Genomic DNA, 24,140 nt, shown 5'->3' on the forward strand with positions numbered 1-24,140 from the left:
TTTCTGATACATGAAGTCAGTGTGGAACTTTGGCATGAGAAACTACTGACAATCAAGGAAAAAGAAAAGAGGATGCATATGCTGAAGTGCGCTACCAACCTCATTTGCTTTAATAATTTTAACAGCAGATGCTTTGACAGTTTGTAGAAGGAAAAGTTATATTTGCATGTACGATATATTTATGTAATATCTGAAAAAAAGTCAAGTGATAGTAAATTATTATGTAAATATATACAAATATGCATAGTATTTCAGCACATTCTACCACTGAATATAGTCACTTCTTTCCATGTGTGAACTACAGATACGAAAAGTATAATTAGTTTAGCCTTTAACTGGTCCTGGTATTTTAACATCACTACTATAATGCTTAATTGTTATAATGGCACACTTTCTTTAAGTGTAGTTGCTTAACTTTGTATATAAACTGCACTTTTTCTGCTATGCTATATACTGTGTATAATTTTTTCAGGCACACATTTTGGATTTCCTGGCTCAGCGCTTCTAATATATTAGAATGAAAAATTGGTAAATATATAATCACATTTAAATGACAAGAAAATGGGAGCGAAAATATCTTCACGCCTGTTTTATTTAAGTTGAACTCCCAATTAATATCCATGTTTTTTTGTTGTTAAAAAAGCGAAAGTACCCCCAGTTGGAGTGATAAAAGCTGAATTATATGGGCAGGGAAATATGCTAGAGCTTTAGGATATAGGGGGAACAACTTTTCAGTCTGAGGGTGTTGTGTGTCTTTGAGAAGAAAAACATTTGAAAACTATTTCACGATTTTCTTTTTCACAGTCACACCATGGAAAACTACAAACTGCCTTATTTGTTATTTGGAGTTAGTTTTGTTGAATTTGGTTAAATTCTCAGACAGACATGAATATAACTAGAGTGAAAATTCCCCTAGTTGTTTTGTGGGGTAAAAAGCTATGTTTAAAAAAAAAAATAATAATAAAATAAAATAAATCTTAATTTACAAGTTCATTCACTTAGCCCTGGAACATTAAAAGTATTTTTTATTTCGCTATGCAACTTTGTGTTGTTGTTTTTTTTTTTTTTTTATAGGGTTAGTGTAATATTATAGGTTGTTTATTTCTCTCTTAAGGACGTTCATACATCACAGTGATGTGGAACTGGTAGAATACGTATTAGTATTGAAATATTTGCAATTGGCTTCTTCTTTTCATTTTAAACCTTTAGATGACATCCTCTTACAGCTGAGCCAATGTCATGTTTTTGAACTGTTAAATGAACATGTAGTCATGTACTGAATGGGAAAGTTAGTAGTTTTACCCAGAGAAGCAACATAACTACTACATAACTAGTCTTTAAAGCACTTAATGTGAGAAGCTGAGCTTTAGGCTATCCTATTTTTTTAAGTTAGAAGTTTTTAAGATTTAAATTTCACATTTATTTGTATAATATTGTCATTTAACAAAACAAAGTTTTTGACATTTTTAAGTATTTAAGAAGAACAAATAAAAGTGAATAAACTTCCAAGTGACATACAACACAGAATCAAAAAATATGAAAAGCTGATTTGTAAACATTACAACATGTGGACTAATTAAATACCACAGTTTCTCCTGGTTTAAAGTCTCGACGTCTCCCATGAGAGGACTAAAGCGAGAGCTGTGGGCTCTTTCATCTGTCACCCAACTGGCAGGTTAAGATCCAAGTCTGACACGCAGATATATTATATCCTAAACATCAGCCCATGATGCTGCTTAACTTTACTCTGATGGCAGTAAATGTCAGTTTAGCTCCTTCACTGTTTACTGTTCCATTAATCCACCCCGTCAAAGCCTTGTGCATTCTCAATGGCGATGTGAAGTTTCTCTCTCAGTTCCTCAAAAGACTCATAAGGAGGAAGGTCCAGCCGGTTGAAGCTTTAGGAGGCAGATATAAAGATGAAGACAGGTGAATTGAGGTAAAAATCAAATCCAAACATCTACCATAAAAAAAGTTAAGTCTCAAATTTTAGTGGGGGCTTTCATGGACTGGTAAACTGTCCAGGCTATATCCCGCCCTTTCCCAATTTGAGCTATGATTGGCTCAAGCACCCCCCCGTGACCCGGAAACAGATAAGTGGTAGAAGATTAATGAATAAATGAGTTTCAATGGGTGCTGAGTTCAGTGTTGTGATATGATGTATTACTGGTACCACAAATTATTTTTCAATCTCCTTTAGTCCTTTTAAATGCCAGTGTGCCCTTTCAGTAAATTTTTAAAATCATCAAGAGTAACTTACTAAACATAGATGTGCTTGATATTCTGGGAAAAAAAAAAAAAATCATAGTGAAAGAGATTACCATGTGTGGGCTCGGGGGAGTTTATCACGTGTTCCCCACTGTTCGATGGTGAACAGCTGAGGTCCGTTAGACCCTGGGAATAAAACCATCAAACATCAGACAAATGCAACAGAGACAAATTCAGTTTGAATTGATTCAGTCACCTGCAAAATGAAGACAAGTGCGGATAGTTTAAGACAGAAAAAATGGACAATGGACAATGAGTCATTCGGAGAAGATGAGAATAATTATTTATGTTGACTAGAAAAAACAGACATAACAAGAGTGTAGTCGGTGGTAACAAAACACAACAGATCAACTCACCATAGAGTTCAGCAAAGCCATTCATTGGCACCCTGGAAGTTCCTGTCACAAACTGTAAGAGCCGGATTCGCTTTTCTGCATCCATGACCAACACAGTCTACAATGACCCAAGAGAAAACACACATATAAATAAATCATTAAAAGCGCTTCTTAACTGGGGGAAAAGAACAGGCACAGTTATGCCATTCAACTCCAGTTTAATGGCTCCAGGGATGGAATGGTGTCTTACTTTCCAAAACCACTGGATAACTGCATGATTGGCACTGTAGCCATTCTTGTACTTGGTATTCTCTCTCCAGTCATTGACATCCACATCTCCAAGACCACACATGAGCAGCTGTAGACATAAATCAAGTTTAGAGATCACAATTCATCTTTCTAGAATAATCAATTTCAATACATCAGACCACCTGAAAACTGACCTCCAGCTCATTCTCATCAAAAATCTTGATCAGATCTTGTGGTATCAACTCAAAGAACCCCTAAAAAACACAATGAGGTGTCAATTTTTTTAAATCTTAATTTACAGCTATACAGATACACCTGTCTATGTCACAAAAAATGTATCTTATAAATTGTTACCTCCTTGAAAGCAGTCATCTGCTTCTGTATCCGGTTCACGAACCTCCATTGCATCACTAAACTGTCAAGCACAAAACAGTAGATGAGCATCAAACTGTAGATGAAAAGAACAAAAATACACACTCCTGTACAAATAAATTGGAGCTGTGACGCTTACTGGATGTATTCCTTCTTGTTTTCATTAGTGACAACAATGTCAGCACCACCCGGCTTCAGTTCATGCTGATGAGTCTGAAAAGGAAAAATGGAATATGTTATAACGTATGTGACATGACAGAAAACCACAAAGGGGAAATTGTTGAGCAGACAAGGTGCCGCACAAACCTGTCCAAACAGCTCTTCATCAATGGTGAATCTCAGATCTAAGTCTGTTGGATCGTTCTCCAAAATCCACTTCAAGGAGTTGAAATATTCACTGTCCTAAGAAATAATAACAATAACTTCGACTTTAATTTTACAGTGTTCAAAACAAAGCCACTAGGTGGTTGCAACCCCCAAGCAAGTGACAAAATTAAAGACATGTAGCTCATTACTAATGCTTACAAAAGTTGTCAAATTAAACTAATTTGTGTTGAAAAAAGTGGTGAGAAGTACTCACAACAGACTCCATGTCCTGGAGGATAATTGGCTTCTGTAGCATCATCTTGTAAAAAGGCCGAATGAAGAAAGCTTTAAATGACACGAACAGAGGCATTAGGGTTTATAGCATACTTTTGGCTGTGTCACTGCTGCTGCTGTGAAATACGTGAAATTTTACTTGTGCACTCACCATCAAGCAGCTTTCCATGATAAACAGCCATGCCTGCTACACGACCAATGAACTTGAAGTAGGACAGATGGTCTTCATTGCATAAACCTGAGTTAGGGTTAATCTGCAGTGTGTAGTTGTCCCTAAAAACAAGTTGCAAGATAAAAAACAAGGTACAATTTCCAATATTTATTTATTTTTGTTATGTTATGTATATTTTCATGACAATAAAAGTCTGTAAGCAAACACTAACTAATGCAAAGATAATGAATAAATAAAGTCAGTTCCCACTCTAGACTGCATTGGTAGGTTTTCATTGTGAAACAAAAGAAGGGACATTTAAGCCTTTCTTGAGTTTGCAATCTGCAAATAAAAACAACTCTTCCCTATAAGAAATATCACATGGAGGATATGACTTTCAGAGCAACAGAAGGACCCTAGATGCAGAACATCTGTCAACAATCTCCTTCATGTTCTCTTGCTTCATGTCAACATGAGCACCAGCATTTTTTCTTCTACATTTGAGTGGCCCATCAGAAGAAAAAGTAGATTGCTTGGACTACCTCTCATTGGCTATATGTTTACCTCCAGCTTTACAGCCAGGTGAGCCCAACCAGACGCATAACTTTAAAAAACAAGGTAATACACCAAGTACACCTTAAACACAAGATGCCTAAGACTGACGTAGAAGGTTTACAACAGAAACAGTGTTTGGACTCACGTAGCAGAGTATTCAAACAGTCCATAGTACGGGTTGAACATCTCCTTGGACATGAGGAAAAACCATTCCCTTGCAAGGCCACCATAGTCCAGTCCTTTTTCTCCCTCAAACTCCACCCACAAACGTGCCTTCAGCAGGTCTGCCCTCTTAACTGCGAGGATGCGTCGGTATGAATCTTCAAACACCGTGTTTCGCCTCATCTTCATCTCAAAGCGGTTTGGGATGTCAGCCTACATAGCACGTAGCATATTTGAAATGAAATTGATAAATTTACAGCTGAAGTAAAAGAAACCACCAGAGTTTAACAAATGAGACATTTTGGAATACTTGCAAAGTTAACAGTCAAGTGAAAAGCAGTTGTCCTGGGAAAACACTCACTGGTTTCTTTAGCTTCTTCCGAAAGTAGTCATACTTCTGTTTATAATCTCTGGAATAAGGCACAGCCTAAATAAAGAAAAAACTGTGTTCAGTAACAAGAAGATCCATATTAACTAGCCTACTGTACACTTTGGTCAGTGACATGTATTTAGAGGAAACATATAGTAAACAAAGACAGAAGTGTCTTTCTTGCATGAAAAAAATTCTGGAGAATGATCTGCCTCGTATGATCTATACTCACTGGTCCAGTTATAGCCGAGTTCTGTAATCTGGGGTCATCCCATTGTGTGGTCCTGGTGTCTGTAAAATACAAAAATATCAGACGCTCATTTACAGAGAAACACCTTGATTGTCACATATCCAACATTTGTTTTTTTGGTTTTATATGTAACACTCACTGTGATCTATGTAGAATATCCTCCCATCAGTGTGGACTCTTTCCTCCCAACCAGGCTAATAATGAAGGAAAAAAAAGTGCACTTAGGCTATCAAATACAACAAGCATCACTATCAGGTCAAATAACTACAATACCATATATTACTTTTGCCTGAGATGTAGAGCCTAATTTTGATAAGTTTTTACATTGATTGGTTTTGGTTTCCTGTTACTAATAAACTTACTGGCAGAGGTCCAAGATCAGTGGGGTCAAGCGAGGGTCTCCTCCTCATCTGTACAGGAATCTTTAGCCTGGGATCTTCCTGTTCAGAGGAAAACGAGACAGGATTTATTCCAATCCAAGAGGAAATACTCACACAGAAAGACAGAGAAAAAGTCAGACTATGATCAGTGCTTCGTTTTTAACATTTTCTATTAATGGAGAATCATTCTTGTTGTAGAAATAAAAACCTACTCCCTTTGCATCTCTGTTGAGAACTTGGGAGTTTTGTTGACATTTTTGAAGCCAAAATTTCACGGGCAAAACTTTTAAACTGGAAGAAATTGTCAGCTGCTTTCTCACCCAGGTAGTCGTCTTTGTGTTGTGGTCAATGAAAAAGGGTCTTCCATTGGGGGCGCTGCGAACCTCCCAACCAGCTGGCAAGAAGCCTGATGTGGCTTCGGGACTTGGGGTGTGCTGAGGAGACACCTCTGGGGACATGATTGATTGCAATGGTGTGGGGCTTTGGGATAAACTTGCACCCCTCTGTGCTGCTGGTGACGCTGTCTGTCCAAGGAAAGACATTCAACAATAAGATGCTATTTTTTTTTTTAGCATTTTTGTTCAAACTGAAGTAATCCTGGTATCAAATCTGGCCTTCAAGGTGTCAGTATATATTATGAATGAGAAAGTCCACTGTGAACCTGAATGATGGGTCGGGTCCATGTCGTGACTTGACTTAAGTGGTTGACATAGTAGCGTCTTCCTTTATTATCCCGCTTCTCTTCCCACCCTGGAGGCAGCCCAGCTGAGGTTGGAAACAGCTATTTAATGATACAAAAAAAAGAAAAAAAAAAAAAAGAAAACAGTGATCAATACTGAAAAACTAAAGCTCATTACATCCAACAATATCCAACACAGTTAAATATAATCGCTTCTGGGCCATAGGAAGGTGATTGAAGCCTTGACATTCAATTAGTATACCTGCCTGTACACTGAAACAACAGCATTCTGCTGAAAGACAGAAGTGATTTCTTGAAAGAGTGAAATACTCACCACAGGATTAACAGGATGTTCCTCTCCACCTGAAGTCTGCGCCCTTCCTCTTAGACTGGAACGGCTTGAATTACTACCATGATCCTACAGCAGAGAGCAAGAGAGCAAGATAACAACCATTGCTCGGCCATTAATGCAACAATACGCTCCATTCTACATGAAAGCCTGTGGTTCATATTAACTGCATCACAGGTCTCTTTTCCTCTACGTTTTGGTCACCAGAATCTTATGCTGGATACATGGAAACATGACTCACAATCTGGGAGGCGTGCTGCTCGCCAGCTGTAGTCCCTGAAACGTGCATGTCACTCAGGTCACCACAGAAGGAGTGGAACTCGACAGGTATGTGGGATGTTGGTGAAATTAACTGGTTACTGCCGTGGTACAATGTGGGGTCATCCTCTGTAATGATCTCCCAGCTCTAAAAGATGAGTGAAGAGAGACAATGAAAGGCAGGGCAGTATATGTATATATGTCCGTTTTAAAGTAGGACAAATGCGTTAAAAGAACTGGTTTAGCTCAATACAAAAGTTCTAGTGCTCAAGCTTCATTCATTCATCTTCTACCAGTTTTCTATTTCCAGGTCACAGGGTTTGCTGGAGCCAATCCCAGCTTTAGCGAGAATGGGGTACACCCTGGACAGGTCGCCAGTCCATTGCAAGGCAACACACAGAGACAGACAGCCATACACACTCTCACTCATACTCATACCGAGACCTACGGACATTTTAGAGTCACCAATTAACCCAAACATGAGGTTGTGTCTTTGTGTCTCTGTCTTTGGACGGTGGGAAGAAACCCACGCAGACACAGGGAGAACATGGAAACACCGCACAGAAAGACCCCAGGCTGGGAACCGAACCCACAACCTTCTTATTGTGGGGCAACAGTGCTAACAACTATGCCGTGCTGCCCAGTGCTCAAGCTTTCTGAGTCGTAACCAGAGTCCTGCATTATGAAGCAGAACTTTATCCTCAAGTTTTCAGGATGACATTGGTTTAATTCTTACTGATATATATTGCCATGGTAACTGCATATCTAATCCACTCAAAGCAGGGCTGACAGATCCACTTGGGTCCGAATAATGGGGCAGTGCCATTGTAAGACATTACACACACTCACAGTCTGTGATTGTCTGTCAGCTGTCCTTCCTACCTTTAGCAGCTAAAAACAGCAGTTTTAAACCTGACTTAACTAAGCTATACTTTTTTGTATTTGTCTAATACTTTAGTTTGCTCTTTATTAATATTAATGTTAATATTTGTAATGTTTCTAGCATTCTTAAAACTGAGTTTTGTTGATTGTGGAATTCCAGTTTTCATCCTCTTGTTTCTAATTTTGGGAGAAACTAGCTGAGAAATGGTTGACTGGATATTTCCAGTGTCATTCTTTGTTTTAATACTAGAGCAACATCTCAAGTGAAAAAAAAAAACAAAAACAAAGAAAAACTGTAAAATTCCATGCTAACAATTTATGAAACAATGAACTAAATTAAACTGAAGTGTCTGGGAATACAGGTCAAGCAGGACTCAGTATAATGTATCCAAATGTAAAATTGTCATAATAGTAGTAAAATAAGTTAAATTTACCTCAGAAGACTCTTGTGCTGTGTTTTCATCTGGGTCTGAGATCTGTCTGCGTGTAATAAATGCGTGCTCCGCATCTGTGTTATTGTTCTGTCTTCTTTGCATCTCCAAATTGCTGTCCCTGTTTAGGACACACACACTCAGTGCTGGACCAATAAAAGAAAATGATGCACCTTCACTGGTAAGATAGGAGAAATCTTACTGCATTGTGGGCCGTTGCCACTGTGTGGTTCTGCTCTCATGATTGACGAAGTAGATTCTTCCCAGGTTGTCCTGACGCTCCTCCCAGCCCGATGGCAGAGGGGGCAGCACCTGGCTTTGCCTGAGCCCTGACATGTCCTGAGACTCCAGATGCTCCCAACCAGGCTGCACAACATGTCATAAGTTTCATAAGAGGCCGCACAGACTTAATGGAGACAACAGCCTAAAACCAGCCGATTGAGGAAACACACCAAGGACGAATTGGCAACTAGAAGAAAACTCAGTGACATATTTTACAAAGGCCTTCATAGCGTATTAAGCCTAAAATGGCCGAATTGAATTTGTGTGAGCAAAGATTAAAGTTGCAATGCAATCCAATCATGAACAACTGATACTTCTGCTACAACCACTTATTGTTAATGTTGTTTATGGCGAAAACAATGACTATGCCAAGATTATGCATTGGATATCAATATAATTTGTCATCTAAATAATCCCAGGTTAGCTAGTGAACAGATTTTTTTTTTAATATGTATATAGTTTTCAGACAAATGACTCTAGACTAGACCTGTATAAATTCAATTCTGTACCTACTACATTATGTATAATCAGACAGACACAACTTGACCTGCCATAACTGAAAATATGTACAGTTAAAACAAAAACACCACATTATTTTGAGGGATGTTTTTGTTTGGCTACCTTCTGTTAGACTATCAGCAAACTTAAAACAATTACAAAAAGTCAGAATTACAACATTAAAGTATTAAATTCAGAAAACCTAAAATCTATTAACTCTCACAAAAAGTTTGAAAAAAGTTGGTGAATGTGTTTAATATTTGTAAATAAACTTACATCCGTATCCTCGGTCTGTTCTGCTGTTTCTTCCTCAGAGCCAATGCTATTTGGCAGGTATGTCATTTTGAGACGCAGATGACCTTTGACTCTGGACTTGTGGCTGTCAAACAAAGAAAATTTTTTTTGAACAATGAAGGAATAAATATTGTCAGGAATGTCTAAAAATAACATTAGCAATTTAGTGTATCACTTTTCTAGAAAATAAACACGTAAAAAAATTGAAAAAATAAATCAATAAAAGATTAAATAATCATGAAATCATGCCAACCTTCGTGGGTGAAGCAGAAAATCCTTGAATGTGTATGGCCTTTCTGTGTTAGGATTTTCTGTCTGAGAAACACACAATAAAAGTCTTACTGAGATACATAAATAAATCCGCCCCTTGGCACTTTATCAAAACAGAGCATATTTAAAGTTAACATAATATAAGAATATTTGTACCATGGAGGCCCAATTTGTGAATGTTGTATTTATAATAAAACAAAAGCAGGGACGTAACATAAACATGACAAACTGTGTTTTCAAAACTATAGATAATGATGTGGAACAGACACTAGAATAAGGGCATACATGTTTATATTTACATGGCAAATGTGGGTGAAATTGCGGTCGAGAGCTTGTACAGTAAAACCTACAACAAAGGCAAAAATGCTCAACTTCCATGAGGCAGTGACATTTAAGACCCAGGATTCACTGTAACCTATGACTCACTGGTATCTGATTTAAGGGCACATCCACCTGTCCCAGGAAGTCATCACGTGTCTGACAGAGGGAGAGAGAAACAGAGAGACACACATATTCATGACAATGTTATCTGCTTTTAAATGAATACATGTGTACCTGCGTGCGCACACACGCACACACACAAAGTAGACTGGCAGAGACATGCGCTGTTACTTCTTTAGAGCGTGTTGAATCCCTGCAGTACAGGGCCATACAGTTTGTCTGTTTCTCCCATGTTGCAAAAACTAAAAGCCTCCTATCATCCAGACAAATGCTTCACCATTCCCTTATTTCAAACATCAACAGTCAGTTGACTTGATCAGCGGAATATTTAATATGTAGCCTTGAGAGGAACAAATTTATCAGCCCATAATTAATGGCTGCAGTGTATTACTAATAGAGAAACCCTGACCAAAATAATGCCGCATTTGTCAAATAAACTGTCTGTGCTTTGAACACTAAACACATTCACTGCATGCCTTTATCGCAGCGGTTACAGCCTTGAAGACTTGAAGGCCAACATGCTGCGCTGTGAGGGCCAACTCTGTGACCAAATTAACACGTCGGCAGGTTAGACATACAGCAGTATAGTGTTTACGCTAACAAATATACAAGGAGGCCTCCTTTTTCCTGCTCTTACATTTTTAACGGTGCAACGAAGAAAAGCACTTAAATAATCATGTCTACAATATATCAAAAATCCCCCAAACAAAGACCAAATAACCAAACCATCCCCCCAACCCCCTCCCAAAAAAACAAAAAAACAACCAACACAAAAAGTATAGAGAGAGAGAGATAGAGAAATAGAGAGAGAATTCGGCAGCTTTGCAGAATATCGATAAATATTCTCTTCAAAACAATTAACACTGTGCTCAGATTTTCAGAAGTCAAACTAACACAGTACAGTCAGACTAACTGGATCACTGAACCCATTGTTTAATAAACTCAATCCAGTGCTCACAGACAGTTTAAGGCTGATCTGATTATGATGGCTCCTGATTTGAAATGCTGGCAAGGCAACGTATATATTAATAAAAAAAAACAGATATATACTTAAGTAAAACCATATTCAAGAAACTTCCTGGGCCATAGGTTAAGATGAGGTGAAGCTTAACGAAGAGTAGGTTTAAACAAATGAACACACTGCCCAAAATAAAAAATAACCATAGATACATTTTCATTAAAATCATCGCTGGTCCATGTCATACTAAATGTAACTCATTGTAGCATGTGGCGTCAAGCTGTGTAGACATACTCTATGAGGCTGTAATTAACAGCTACAGATACATGTTTTGGTATCTATGGAAAACACGCAATGATATTGTCAGCCTGCCAACAATACATTAATCTTGACAGGTGGACTGCAGCTCATGAAAGCTAAACTTCTGAAGAGCTACCTCACTACTGTAGGGTAGTGGGGTAGTTCCATTAGGCGAGTGAAAGCAAAGCTATATTTTGGGGAGTACGCAAGATGGGGATATGAAAGCCAGTGCAAACTGCAAGAGTTGTATGGGTTGTGTCAATTGTTGTGACTAAGTTATGTCAAAAATGCAAAAGACAAACATTTTTATTGCAGATTGCTACAGGGTGGCCAGAACTATACGGTGAATGTTGCTGACAGGCTGAAGATTGACTGCGTTACATGGTTGTTCAGCCAAATTCCACACGACCAAGTCTAAGTTTCCCCACTGGCTGTTGCTCTTCAAAATGACTTGGTGCAAACAGTCTCTATCAGGGGAAAGTACAACCTGCAGTATGGTCCCACCCCATTTTCTTTCACATAAGCAGACAATATCTTTTATCTTCTTTCAAATGAAAGTCAAATCTGAGTGCAAAAATCCCAAGACCCTCTTTTCTTGTTGGTCCACTTTTTGGTGCCCTTAAAAGGACTGTGCTTGGGCCATTTAAAAAGCAGCACTTGTAAAAATACTATAATGTTGCATCACACTTAAAGAAAATACAGTCAAAAATTCACAACCACCGTGACATGATTTTGTCAGATGATTACATTATAAAACTAAATTTCAGCAATGTAACTCAGCAGCTAGGACATTACTTGGAAGTTAAAATGCATGTTAATTTCCAAGGAGAGAAGGTAACAGATAAAGGGCAGACATAAAGGAAATGCTAAATAGCTTAAGATGTAGTCTAGTCATATACGAGATTTTCACCGGGTCCTGTTGTATTTGAGCTCTAGCTTGAACTACAAAATTCAGCCATCCACCCCACACACGGAATACAGGTGCTCAAAATTACATTATCGTCTTTAGACAGTCACAAGGGCACGAGGAGGTCATGTTAACTTCATATTAGTGTTGGTCCTCAGAAAGTTTCATCTTTTATGGTGATTTTGGGCCAGTGTAATTGATCAAGAACTAATAAAATGGACCCTGTATAAGTTTTAACTTCAGGGTGTTCAAAACAAAGCAGACATTTCTGTTCCACCTTCCTTGTGCAATGTGTCCAGAGCTGGTTGTTCATTAACACATGACTTAGTATATGGGGTTATGAGGACACTGCAGATAAGAACAGCAGACCAGCAGACATTATCCTAGAAATTTCCAGACTTAAAAAAAAAAAAAAAACAAAAACAAAAACACCACAGCCAGTTGCATTTGAACTGAGACAGTCAGGTAAAAGATTGAACAGCTTTTTCTTTGTTTTTGAGGGAGCATCATAAATGAATAAATAACCCCCCTTTCAAAAAATTATAATAATAATTAAAAAAAACTAATAAAAATAAAAATAATAATAATACAAATATGTAAAAAAAAAAAACAAACAAAAAACCTCTACCCTTGATACAATTTTTTTTTTGTAGTTCAGCCAATAAAAGTCAGTACCTCTTTTTTTTGAGTAATAGGTTTATTTTCTTGGTATCTGAATTATACTTGATGAGTCTTGAGAAAATGAATGACCCCATTTTGGTCTACTGTTAATGGACTATGAACTTAACATTTATATATATTTATATATAAAATTATATAATAATATATAATATATAATTTATACTTGCTTATAGCAGTCCCCAGTGATATTTTGGGGGGATTTTAAAAATATGAAAAAAATTGTCTTGGTTTACAAAGTAAAATTTGGACATATAAAAAGTAAGTGAACTGGCTAATTACCGAAGGACACTTTACCTGACAACCTGCTAGAGGGGAGGCTGACACCTGATACTTCACAAACACAGCCTGGCAGTGGAAGCCACAAGGAAGGAACACACCACCCTTTTACTGGGAAAGGCTCAAGCTCCCATTCTGCCTACATTACATTACCACCAACACACACACACACACACACACACACCATGTCCACAGATGGCTGGCATGACTGTGTGCTGCTCTAGTATCATGCTGTTAAATTTGAATCCACAGGACTGGGCAGTGCTACAGACCACCAGACTAACCGGAGTCAGGGGGATATTTCAGAGGCACTTTATTTATATCAGCAAGGGGCACTGCTTTTCCCACCGCTAAAATTAGCTCTGCTAAATACTTAAGACGATTACTCATAGCGCTAACAGAATAATAAAAATGGAGAACAATTCTGAAACTGAATTGAGTTCACACACCAACAGATAAACAGAATGAAGAAGAAAGATGGGCAATTTGTTGTTATCACTTACTGTTTTCTTGGAAAGACAATATGCAAATAGATTTATTATAATGTAACTGAAGACTTCTAAATGTTTGTCCACATTGGGCTTGTTAATTGCATGACTTAACTGTAGCGATCTTCTCAGTTACTAAATGTTGTTCCAGCTTGTGGTTAGCCTAATAGATGACCATGGGTACACAGTTTTAAGGATTTAAACAGTAATGGAGACCAGAGTTATGGTAAAGCATATATGAAATATCTAGAACTCCACAGGTTTCACAAACAATAATCTCTTTAAAACCTGTAAGCCAAAATTCCGCCATTTAACATAACACTTGTATTAAAGGATTTATTATTTGTGGTATTCATGACAATGGTGTCACATGGGCAGTCGAACCAAAGCCGCATGTAATCTACTTGAACCAGTTACAAAAACCTTTAAGTGTCATGTGGCTCGAAAAAAAAAAACCAAACCAACAAACAAACAAAAAACCCCAAAACAAAACAAACAAACCCACCCAAAAGAAATCCTTTTTAACAGTGAAACATGGCCGGGTTCTTTCATAATGGTTAGGGAAGATCAACTGAATCCGACTGAGAAACTTAACACTCACCTTGGTGGTTTGACCTGGACTCTTTGTTGTATTATTCACTTTGCAGCTTGTGCTCAAATCAGTAACAGAGCTTGGCAACTTAGCCGGGCAGCAAGGAGTCAAATGAATGTGCACATGGGGAGAGCAAGGGCTACTGAGTTTTGGATTTGAAACGTGACATGAAATGCCAGTGTTTGGGTAGGGAACCTCCAGGGAAAAGCTCCTTTGTATGGCATGATGACAATGTTTTTCCTCCGCCGTTTCCTGGCTACTTCTATACGAACAGACTTCATGGTTTTTCTCAGATGGTTTGGTTGAGGAGAACAAACAAGCGGAAGTGCTACGGTACAGTTTTTTGTGAGGTCCACGTATACTCTCAGGCTGTGTGGCTGGATTAGAACTGTCAGGATATTCCACATTGACTGTAGCTGTGGTTGCAGCTCCCTTCCCAGATATCATTGGTCTCTGGTGAGCAAAATGCAGCAGCACACTGCTAGAGTGCCGATTAGCTCTGTCTAGAGTTGACAGTTCTTTGCTCCTTTCTTCCATTTTGCATTTTGATTCATCCTGTAAAGGAATATTAAACTGCACCATGTGTTTGGTGTCCCTGAATTCAGCTGAACAGCTCCCTTTTGTAGGATGAAGACCACTGAGTGCTGTGGTGGTGGACCCTTTGCAAGTCACTTCCTCATCATCTTGTAAGAATTCAAATGCAGATGTCTGAAGGGATGACTGATGCGACCCCTCTGATGGACGAGCAGGCAGAACCACTGGACTTACTGGGGAAGCAGGTGGGCTGCTGCAGGGGCTCTTTGGAAATATAACCAAGGAGGAGCACCGTCTCAATGGGACCTTGGACCTGCAGCAGCGTAGGCTTTTCTCATGGGTGGTCCTGAGCTTCTCTGGAGCTTCTGGTTCAAAGATGCTGTTGCTGCTACAATACCCGGCATCACTAGCCATGCTGCTGCTGCATGAGCCTCCATCAGACCCAGTACCTGCTCCTCCATCACTGACGCCCTGGTCTCCATCCTCTGTATTGCCATTCAACTCTCCACTGAGCTTACCACAAGGCTGTAGCGAAATCTGCAAAATGCTCTTCTTATTGAATCCCCCAACGTTAACCCTGGGTATAAATACTGAAGAGTACCGTTGTAAAATAGCATAGTCTGGTGACAGAGGAGTCACCTTCAAGTGGACAGAACTGCGCGCCAGACTCTCTGCGGGGCTAAGAGCCGACACATTGACTCCACTCTCTTCACCATGGCTGCTGAGGCTTTCAGACAGAGGGTCCGTGTTGCTTCTCCTTGACGCAAAATGCAAGCGGAGCCGACGTGCCATTCGTTTAACTCTCTAATCCCTGCAGTGCCAGTGAGAGCTGCATGATCAAACTTGCTTGTAGGAAAAAAGGAAAGCAAGGCAACTGCTCTGTGATCACAATCATTAGCTGCCACATTGCCAAAATAGCTCTGGTGACAACCTACATTCCTCTCCAGGCTAATCTCAGCTTTTAGTCAGAGGAGGTCAGTGGTTCTGTTTGGAGACCTGACCCAAACATACGACCTCTGAAACCAGAGCATTCTCCGAGGTTAGCCCCTTTAAGGGGCTCAAACATTATGCAGAAATCAAAATGACACTAAAACTTAAAAAGGACAGAGCTTTCACTGCTAACAGTTAACTGTACCTTCTGAGTTCCAGTCACATTTACTTTTAACAGTTCGTCCTTTCTAGCCGCTTCACTCCTGTTTACCCATGTGGATAAAAAACAAAAAAATGTTGGCTCTTTACATTGCATTTCTGGCTGAACCTCTGGCAAAGTGTCCCATCTGCCTCTGGTCACTCACTCAGGACTCTACTTACTCATGCAGCTCTGCTTGTAATATTTCTGCTGCTCTGTGGCCCCACAAATATTTTTACCCAGTGCTATTGAATTACAGGAAATCAAAAGGGACTGACTTTCAACATAATTTTGATTCAAGCCAAGGGCTAGGCTGCAAAATAACATGGCACACAATAAAATCTCCATTGCCTTTCAAAATATGCAGGAGAATGACTATAAAAGCCATTAAAATCTAGTTCATGCAAAAATAACTACAGCCATACAATGTTTTTAGCTTTTCAAGCAGACAGTAAACAGATGAGAGAGAGAACTGAGATTACTTTGACAGATACATGACATCTGTTATGTGACACCTCATGTAACAGTCAGTACTGGTGTGATATCCTCTCCATTGCTGTAGACAGTCCTACTTATTAACCTATCGAGCTAAGCAAACCTATTTCAGGAAATTACTCTGCAACCAAACAGGTTCCAGCACAGTGCTTAATAGTAATAGTAATAGTAATAATAATAGTAAGAGGTAAATGCAGCCAAGATAAAAACATGATTCAGCAGAAAACATCCCTGGTGCAATGGACCTCATAACTTACTGGAACAACATGACACACTGGAAACATTGTGACTGGGTATTAATCCGTTATGGGCCAAAAGCAGTTTCAATTGATGCCTTTGCAATGAGATAAGTTCGGTGACACATACTGTACAGTTATAATTGATTATAAATGGCGTAATATACTGATAATAAAACAAGGTGGCCTGTAATACAGAGATGACGTTACCAACCAAATGAACACTGTGCCCAACAGAGACATACACACACACACACATATATATATATATATATATATATCATAAAATCTTTATAGAACATGTCTGAATGTTACAACACTGAATGTGTCAGAGGGGGGAATAGACATAATATACATACCATGTCAATGTGCTGACATTATTTATGTGTTTTATAAAAAAAAAAAAAAAAAAAAAAAAAAAAACACCCTCCAAAACATTTGGAAAAATTGTTTCAAGAAATAATATGTTCTAACATTCAAGATATTTCCTTCTGCCACAACCAGATTGTTTTTAAATCAAACCCTAACCCTAACATTATTTTAAAGATCAACACAAGTTTAACTGATGTTATTACACCTCTATTTTTGTGATTTGTCTGAATGGCTGCTTCTACATTACAACAATTTATACCTGGCTGACAACTTCTCCTTGGTTTTAAGTAAAAGAAGCATTAAGGAGGTCTTAGCTGGCTATCAGGGTACACTAAATGTGTTTTGTTTCTATTCAATTTTCTTTCAATATCTGGTCGATGGCTTAATATAAAACATATGTATCAATCAATCTAAAATTAATTTTTTTCCCTTGACATGAAATTTAACACAAGCTCTCAATGTGTTTCTTAACTCACCTGCATATTCATAAAAAAATAAAACATATACATAAAAAAAATAACACTCTATGTGAGTATAAATTTGAATGTGTTTGAGTCAGTAAATGCAGAATCAAAGGTTTTCCTTTTCATGCCACTGTGGTTAACGGTAACTTGTCTGATTTGTGCTGGCATCCTGTTTGGAAAAACATTTTAATGTCACAAATGTGAAGACAATGAAAACCTAAAAGTCAACTCGGTGTCTTCACACTTGAAGCTCTGCAGAACGAAGTAATTTAACATTTAAAGGTTAAGAAAAAGTAAATGACAAATTCTATTTTAAAATAGATTATTAGAATAATCTTTTCATGATCTCATTACCAGCAAGTTTAGATCATGTGCTACAACTATAAGTGGCACTCTACATGCAGCATCAGACATATTCACATATTTGAACACTGGCTAGATGTCATTGAACAGATTACAAGTTTCAGTCATGCTGACTACATTATGAAAAAAACAAGCAAACAATGAAATGTCTTATAATGGACCCAATTTGAAGCTAATGATTTTTTTTGTATTCCATATATATATATATATATATATATATATATATATATATATATATATATATATATATATATATATATATATATATATATATATATATATGCGCGCCTGCTCACTATTTGAGTAAATACCCTGGCAGGCTGAAACTTCATGTCTATCTGCCATTCATATTGAAAACGGATGACTAAAAGTTGGCGATAGTGACAGAGAAATGATAATAGTTTTACCAAACAAGGAGGAATTTCTCTTGTGGAGAGAAACACGAAAATGAAATGAAATGACTGAAAATGTCATGGTGTACTGCCATTAGTTTTAAAGATAAACTATAACTAAGCAAGTTTGAAGGGGCCTCATTATGACAATAAAGGAAAGGTCAACTTTGGATCAGAAAATTGGCCAGGATTTGTCATTTGTGACCAATAACAATACGCAAAACATATTTCACATTTATTTCATGGGACAGTTCAACCCAGTTTCATTCTCAGATTCTCCTCCTATAGGTTAAAATGAACAGATTTCCTGACTATGGTTGATTTCTGTATGTACTACACACATTCACAGAAATGCACTCAAGGTGAAGACACACCCTTCAAATCACTGCAAAGTGTGCCAGGAGCATGACAAGGCAGATCTGAGTTTTTCACGCCCATGTTTAGGTAACTGTTTGACTTGTGAGTATTAACCCGTGACATGATGACAAACCGAAGGAAAAATTTGCCCAAGAAAATGTGAATGTGACTGGCCTTTATGGACTATGCTGTAATGTATTGTTTTTTAATGCACACTGACAGACCATATATCAAAATCAAACCTACAATCTTGTGAATGTTAAGCTGCGTCTCTTTAAATGTTATACGTGCTGCTATATAAATTAACCAGAAACAAACAAAGATATAGAAAACAGTCAAAGATAATGACCAGAAATATAGCAGCCAAGAGAGTGTAGCAAAACCATTATTTTACTTTCACAGCACAGAATTTGTAGCACTCTGGAAATTTTGAATATTGTGCATAAATTACTGGACCTTTGAAACCAAATAGTTGTAAATGGAGCCACTGCACTCACATGCTCTTGTGCAAAGCTAATTTGCAGCTGAGCAGACATAACCAGTATAACAAGTTAAAAGTCATCTCCAAACAAAAGTACTCTTGTGTCTAAACATCATCTTCTGGAATAATGTCTGTTCTACATTTAATTTAATAACTCCTGATTGTAAATCTTCAGGGATTTGATCAACAAGACAATGCCATGCGCTGTCTTTTCCATTTGATTAACTATATCGACAAAGACACAGAAACCCAAACCAGTTTGCACACTATGCATGTCTCACTGTGTCATGACGAATCAATTTACAACATGATACCTCTATAAGCTATTGTACATAAGATTCAAGAGCCAATGTGATATGCAACTCTTAAAGTTGATGTTAAAGTTTAAGTAATAGCCGTAGAATGTCCTTAAGGCAGTCAGATTTGCCCACATTTACAGCTATAAGTAATAAGGCATCTCAGTTTTCCAACAATATCACGTGTCATAGCAAAATAAGGGCAGCTGTATCTTTGACAGGGAAACAAACCTCAATCTTACACTGACGGGATAATGCCCTTATCTAGAAAAGTGGCACACTGCTTTGATGCAGCTACTCTGCTCAGCTGACCTTTAAACATATGAATTCGCAAGACTATTTCTTGACTTTGGTTTCTATACACTTTGATTTCTACAACACCAGTAGACCCCGGACATTCTACAACTATTACTTAAACTTTAACACACAGTGGACAGCTTGGACAGTAAAGTTATCAAGGATATCTACCAAAAATTTGTGGAATAATAATAATAAAACAACAACAAAAACACACACACAAACCTGAACTAGAACTACTCTTGACTACTCTTAAAATATGACCCAACACAAAAAGCCAACACTCAGTAAAAATTATACACAGAGGAGTAGATCATAACCAAATAACTTACCAGGCGGTTCTCATCAAACACCTCCAAGAGAAGACGGTGCTTCCCAGGATTAACCTGAAACATAACAAAAACCGTAAGGAAAATAATGCAACATGTAATCGATAAAGCCAAGAAAATAACAGATAATAGTTAAATATAATCAAGTACACAGCAAGTCAATTTCCTTCCCTGTTATGAAAATAAATTAATTATCTTCTGGAACATGCATTACATGTAAAGGTTGTTGATATTTACAAAACACAAAAGATGCATTTAAACATTTTTGATGTGTTATTTACTTTAATTTTCACTTACTCTGAAAAAGAATTCTTCATTCCATTTTGGGTCCAGTGTCTGTAAGTAGACATTACCCAAGAGAAAATTTACATTAACAAAATAATCTCGACAAGTCCATTTATAAAACAAGTGTACCTGTGAATGTAGATGCTCTCTGACTCACCTTTTTTATTGTTTTAGTCTGGAGACTTGTGATTTCTCCATTGATGGGGTCATAGAGGGACAGTCTTGTATATGGATCACTGCAAGAAATTAGAGAGATACATTTAGAGATGAATGACATAGGTATCCCCTGGAAAATTCAAACCGTTGTGATCTACTTTTCATATTCTCGATGCAATAGTTTGTATGGTTCTTCTGTGCATCTCTATTTCCAAGGAAATAAAAAAATAAATGTAGGGTCTGATGTAATTAGACAATGATGAGGAGTCAAAAAATAGCGCTGTAATGGTTGCAGCCACTCTATGTTGACTACAATTGTTATTTTATAATTACTGTGACGTGCTTAAAAACCACATCCATCAATTATGTCATTGAACCCATTACACAGAGTCAGTGCCACTTTAGGCATGCAGCAATGGTTTGTCATTTATATTGTGTAAAGCAATTAGTGTTATCTGAGAGACATAACAGAGAAATGAACATGAACATTACTAGACCTCAGTGCAGCTTTTAAAACTATCATATTGTATTAGACTCTGGAACAATCTCTCTGCCTACATAAGATTTCATTCAGACCTTTAAATACAGACTGAAAGTTTATCTTAATGTTCAGCCTTAACTTTCATTTAAATTCATAGTCTTACCCAACTTCAAGATTAGGGTGTATCTGTTACCATTCCACATGCAGCCTAACTCTCAATAAATCATTCCATGTAACTCCATGTAAGAGTCCATGTAACTCTAGCATGAGATGGCTTGCTTTAAAAAAAAAAAAAAAAAAAAACAACCCACAAACAACCCAGCCTCTTTTTGAAAATGTATTTATTCCCTCAAGCACCTGATACACACTGGCTGTGTGCCCACTATCCTCATTATCATGTAACCAAGTGCTCAACTCGTTTATTCAGCATTTAATGCCAATATCAAGGAGGTAACAATGTTGCAAAAAATTGGTTTGTCTAAACATCCAGCAACAACATTGAGGCTGACAGGGTATTTGTTGTGCCAGTTGACATTGATTTTCTTTTTATGAATAAATGTTTGTCCTGTAAAAGATAAGACAATATTTTCAAAATTGCAACAGTTAATAGAACGTCATTTCTGATTAGTCACGGCAAATGTTTTCTGGTGAAACATTTCTGTTGATGACAAATGATGTCAAACTTAAATATTGAGGAAATGAGCGACAGTAAGTTATTTTCAGCCTTGCTTCCTTCAGTTCTACAATGCAAGCATCAAGGTTCTCTGTATTACCTGGCTCCAAGAATATCCTTTTTGGCCAATCCTATTCCAGCAATGACTTTCACTTTTAGGATTCTTGAGTCATCCTGAAAAAAGAAAAAAAAAAGCATATGCTATATGCATATATAAACAGAGAGAGAGACTAAGAGAGGAATTTTCTGAGCACATAAATCACAAATCATACAACATTTGAATATGCAAAGAGGGAGATGAGAAAATAAATAAGAAAAATATCTACACTACTAAAATCTTAAACTGAAGTAAGGCTACAAATTAAGCCCTTTATCTAATTCTGACAATAGAGCACAGATAATATTGATAATATTCTGTACCTGGTTAGCATGACTGAGTCTAGCAAACACTATTGTTTTGTGCTTATTGGAGCTATAGTAATTAGTCAATGAGTCAATCGAAACAGACATAATCAATATGTATGTAAAATATTCACTGATGTTGGCTTTTGCTTTTTTTGTCATATCACTTATAGGCCAGCAAATCAAGCTGTCAACTTCAGCTGTGAGACATTTGAATAGGGATTTTTCACCACTTGTTTTTACTTCAGACTAAAGAAAGTGGTCAACAACCAATAGATTCCTTTCACAATTCATTTTATGTCAAGAAACTGCCAGAAAACTGTGAAAAATACCTCTTGTAATGTCCCAGAGACTAAAGTGACATCATTAAATGTGTAGTTTCTGTCTGGTCAACAACACAAACCTTAGAGAGATTCCGTTTATGATTACAAGAAAATCTATGCAAGAAGCTACAACCAACAAATGTGTGGCATTTTTGCTTTTTTCTTTAGTCACTCAGCTGAACTAATTGAACTGGGGGTTCTTGAGGACATTCTTTACATAAACGACCAAAGTCTTTAAAACGAATCACGTGCTTGGTGTGTACACCCCACTGTGATCATCGTGTACTCTGATGTAACATCCTGACAATACTTGGCACTTTTCCCGTCAAACACCAGATCCCCATTTATGCTTTCCCAGTGAAATCAGTGAATCACTACGACATCCCACAATCATCCATCTGTCCAGACGGAGAGAAGACCCAGTGGCTTTAACCACTCTGTTGTCCGGACCGAACAACACGAGTTATGAGGAAAATATTTGAGAGTTTGTTGTGTGTTTGTTTGCGTGATTGGAGGACGGGAAGTCGCCAACAGAGGGAGGCGGCAACAGCTCAGGAGCCTTATCGGATTCCTGCTTGAAAAAGTGCACAGCTGCTGCTCTTAAATCCACAAGTCACGATCAAAACGAGCTGCAAATAAATCAGTCCCATCGACCTTTCCTAAAGAAAGTATCAGACAAGACTCCCCCCAGTGTCTCCAGTCAGACTCCTACTAATAGTGTTATTTTCGAGATTTTTAAGTTCCGGGCCACCACAGCTCGTCAACGGTCGGTTAGCTGTCGTTAACGTTAACTAGTTAGCCCGCTAGCTAACATCCGGACCGAACCAGTAGCCTCGTAAATACCGAAGAAAGGGCCAACAAAGTGTAGCGGCAGTGATGGTGTTACCTCGTCCGTCTGAAGTCCTCGGATCTGCGGAGAAAGTACAGCCATGATATCCTCCTCGCCTGTCTTCCTCCCGCCGAGTGACGCCAATAAGCGGTCGGCTCAACAGTTGTTCTCCGCCGCCTTTATTATTCCTCCGTGTGGGTCACGGCGCTGCGGTGAGAGCTGTTAACCTGACCTGTGGCTGACTATGACACAGTAACCATCCTCCTCCTCCGCCTCTCCTTCCTCCTCCTCTTCCTCCTCCTCTCTCCTTCATACCTCGGGCTTGAACATTTCCCGCTTTGGCGGCAAACAGGAAAACCCCTAGAAGTGAAAGTATAAAACTTTCTTTACTGTTTCAGTTAACCATTCTCAGACTTGCAGGCATTACAGTTTTGCCAGAAAACTTCATTCCTTTTGTCGGATATAAGGGTGATGCATGTCAGCCATCTTTAATTTTTTGGAATGTTTTAATAGTTGTAATACACATTTCAGCATGGCATTGGATTTGTCCTCAGACCACCATCAGTTTATAAACGTGCTGTAGTAATGAATCTGGACCACAGCAGACTAACATGCTGCACAGCTTTGTTTGCTCTTTTCATTCTTTCAACCTTCTGAAGTTGGAAAGCTTCTTTCTGACTGCTGTGGTTTGTGTACTCTCCTGTTAAACTCAACCAATCTGATTTATTGTGATCTGTTCCTTAGTTTCCCGCAAAACTCAAAGTTCCCCAAGTAGGAAACCTGCATCCATGATTCTTTTACATTCATATACAGCCTTTACCTCGTTATATGTCCTGACCCAACTTACAAACTGCAGTATGGATTTAAACTGTTGGACATCCCCAAGTTTCCCTCAAACCGATTGATGAATAGCAGAAATTCTTGTGCTTTCTTTGCAAGAATTTAGTTTTTAGTGAGACATTTCAGTA

General features: G+C 38.0%; 1 protein-coding gene across 1 annotated transcript; it reads right to left on the reverse strand.

Moving 5' to 3' along the window:
• Window positions 1-1,007: 1,007 nt before the first annotated feature.
• nedd4a (NEDD4 E3 ubiquitin protein ligase a) lies at window positions 1,008-23,445 on the reverse strand. The gene is made up of 29 exons (XM_029497838.1): window positions 23,230-23,445; window positions 21,719-21,792; window positions 20,466-20,544; window positions 20,321-20,359; window positions 20,027-20,080; window positions 10,062-10,112; window positions 9,619-9,680; window positions 9,348-9,450; window positions 8,494-8,657; window positions 8,295-8,412; window positions 6,962-7,126; window positions 6,706-6,789; window positions 6,354-6,473; window positions 6,013-6,216; window positions 5,675-5,752; window positions 5,452-5,506; window positions 5,295-5,353; window positions 5,054-5,119; window positions 4,676-4,905; window positions 3,976-4,097; window positions 3,805-3,875; window positions 3,531-3,626; window positions 3,364-3,437; window positions 3,207-3,267; window positions 3,047-3,106; window positions 2,854-2,961; window positions 2,625-2,721; window positions 2,322-2,394; window positions 1,008-1,898 (listed from the first exon to the last, which is right to left on the reverse strand). Exons 1-29 carry the CDS (start codon window positions 23,272-23,274, stop codon window positions 1,796-1,798), a joined length of 2,715 nt encoding a protein of 904 aa, XP_029353698.1. The 5' UTR covers window positions 23,275-23,445; the 3' UTR covers window positions 1,008-1,795.
• Window positions 23,446-24,140: the final 695 nt, after the last annotated feature.

This window comes from Echeneis naucrates, chromosome 3 (assembly GCF_900963305.1).
Source record: "Echeneis naucrates chromosome 3, fEcheNa1.1, whole genome shotgun sequence".
NCBI classification, from domain to species: domain Eukaryota; kingdom Metazoa; phylum Chordata; class Actinopteri; order Carangiformes; family Echeneidae; genus Echeneis; species Echeneis naucrates.

Bases quoted from the DNA above. Each gene is read 5' to 3' on its own strand.
- nedd4a (XM_029497838.1), bottom strand. From the start codon at position 23,274: ATGGCTGTACTTTCTCCGCAGATCCGAGGACTTCAGACGGACGAG. The intron at 20,360-20,465 runs GTGAGTCAGAGA...GTCTACTTACAG, and splicing joins AGACTAAAACAATAAAAAAG to ACACTGGACCCAAAATGGAA. The intron at 6,217-6,353 runs GTTCACAGTGGA...TTCCTTGGACAG, and splicing joins GGACCCGACCCATCATTCAG to ACAGCGTCACCAGCAGCACA.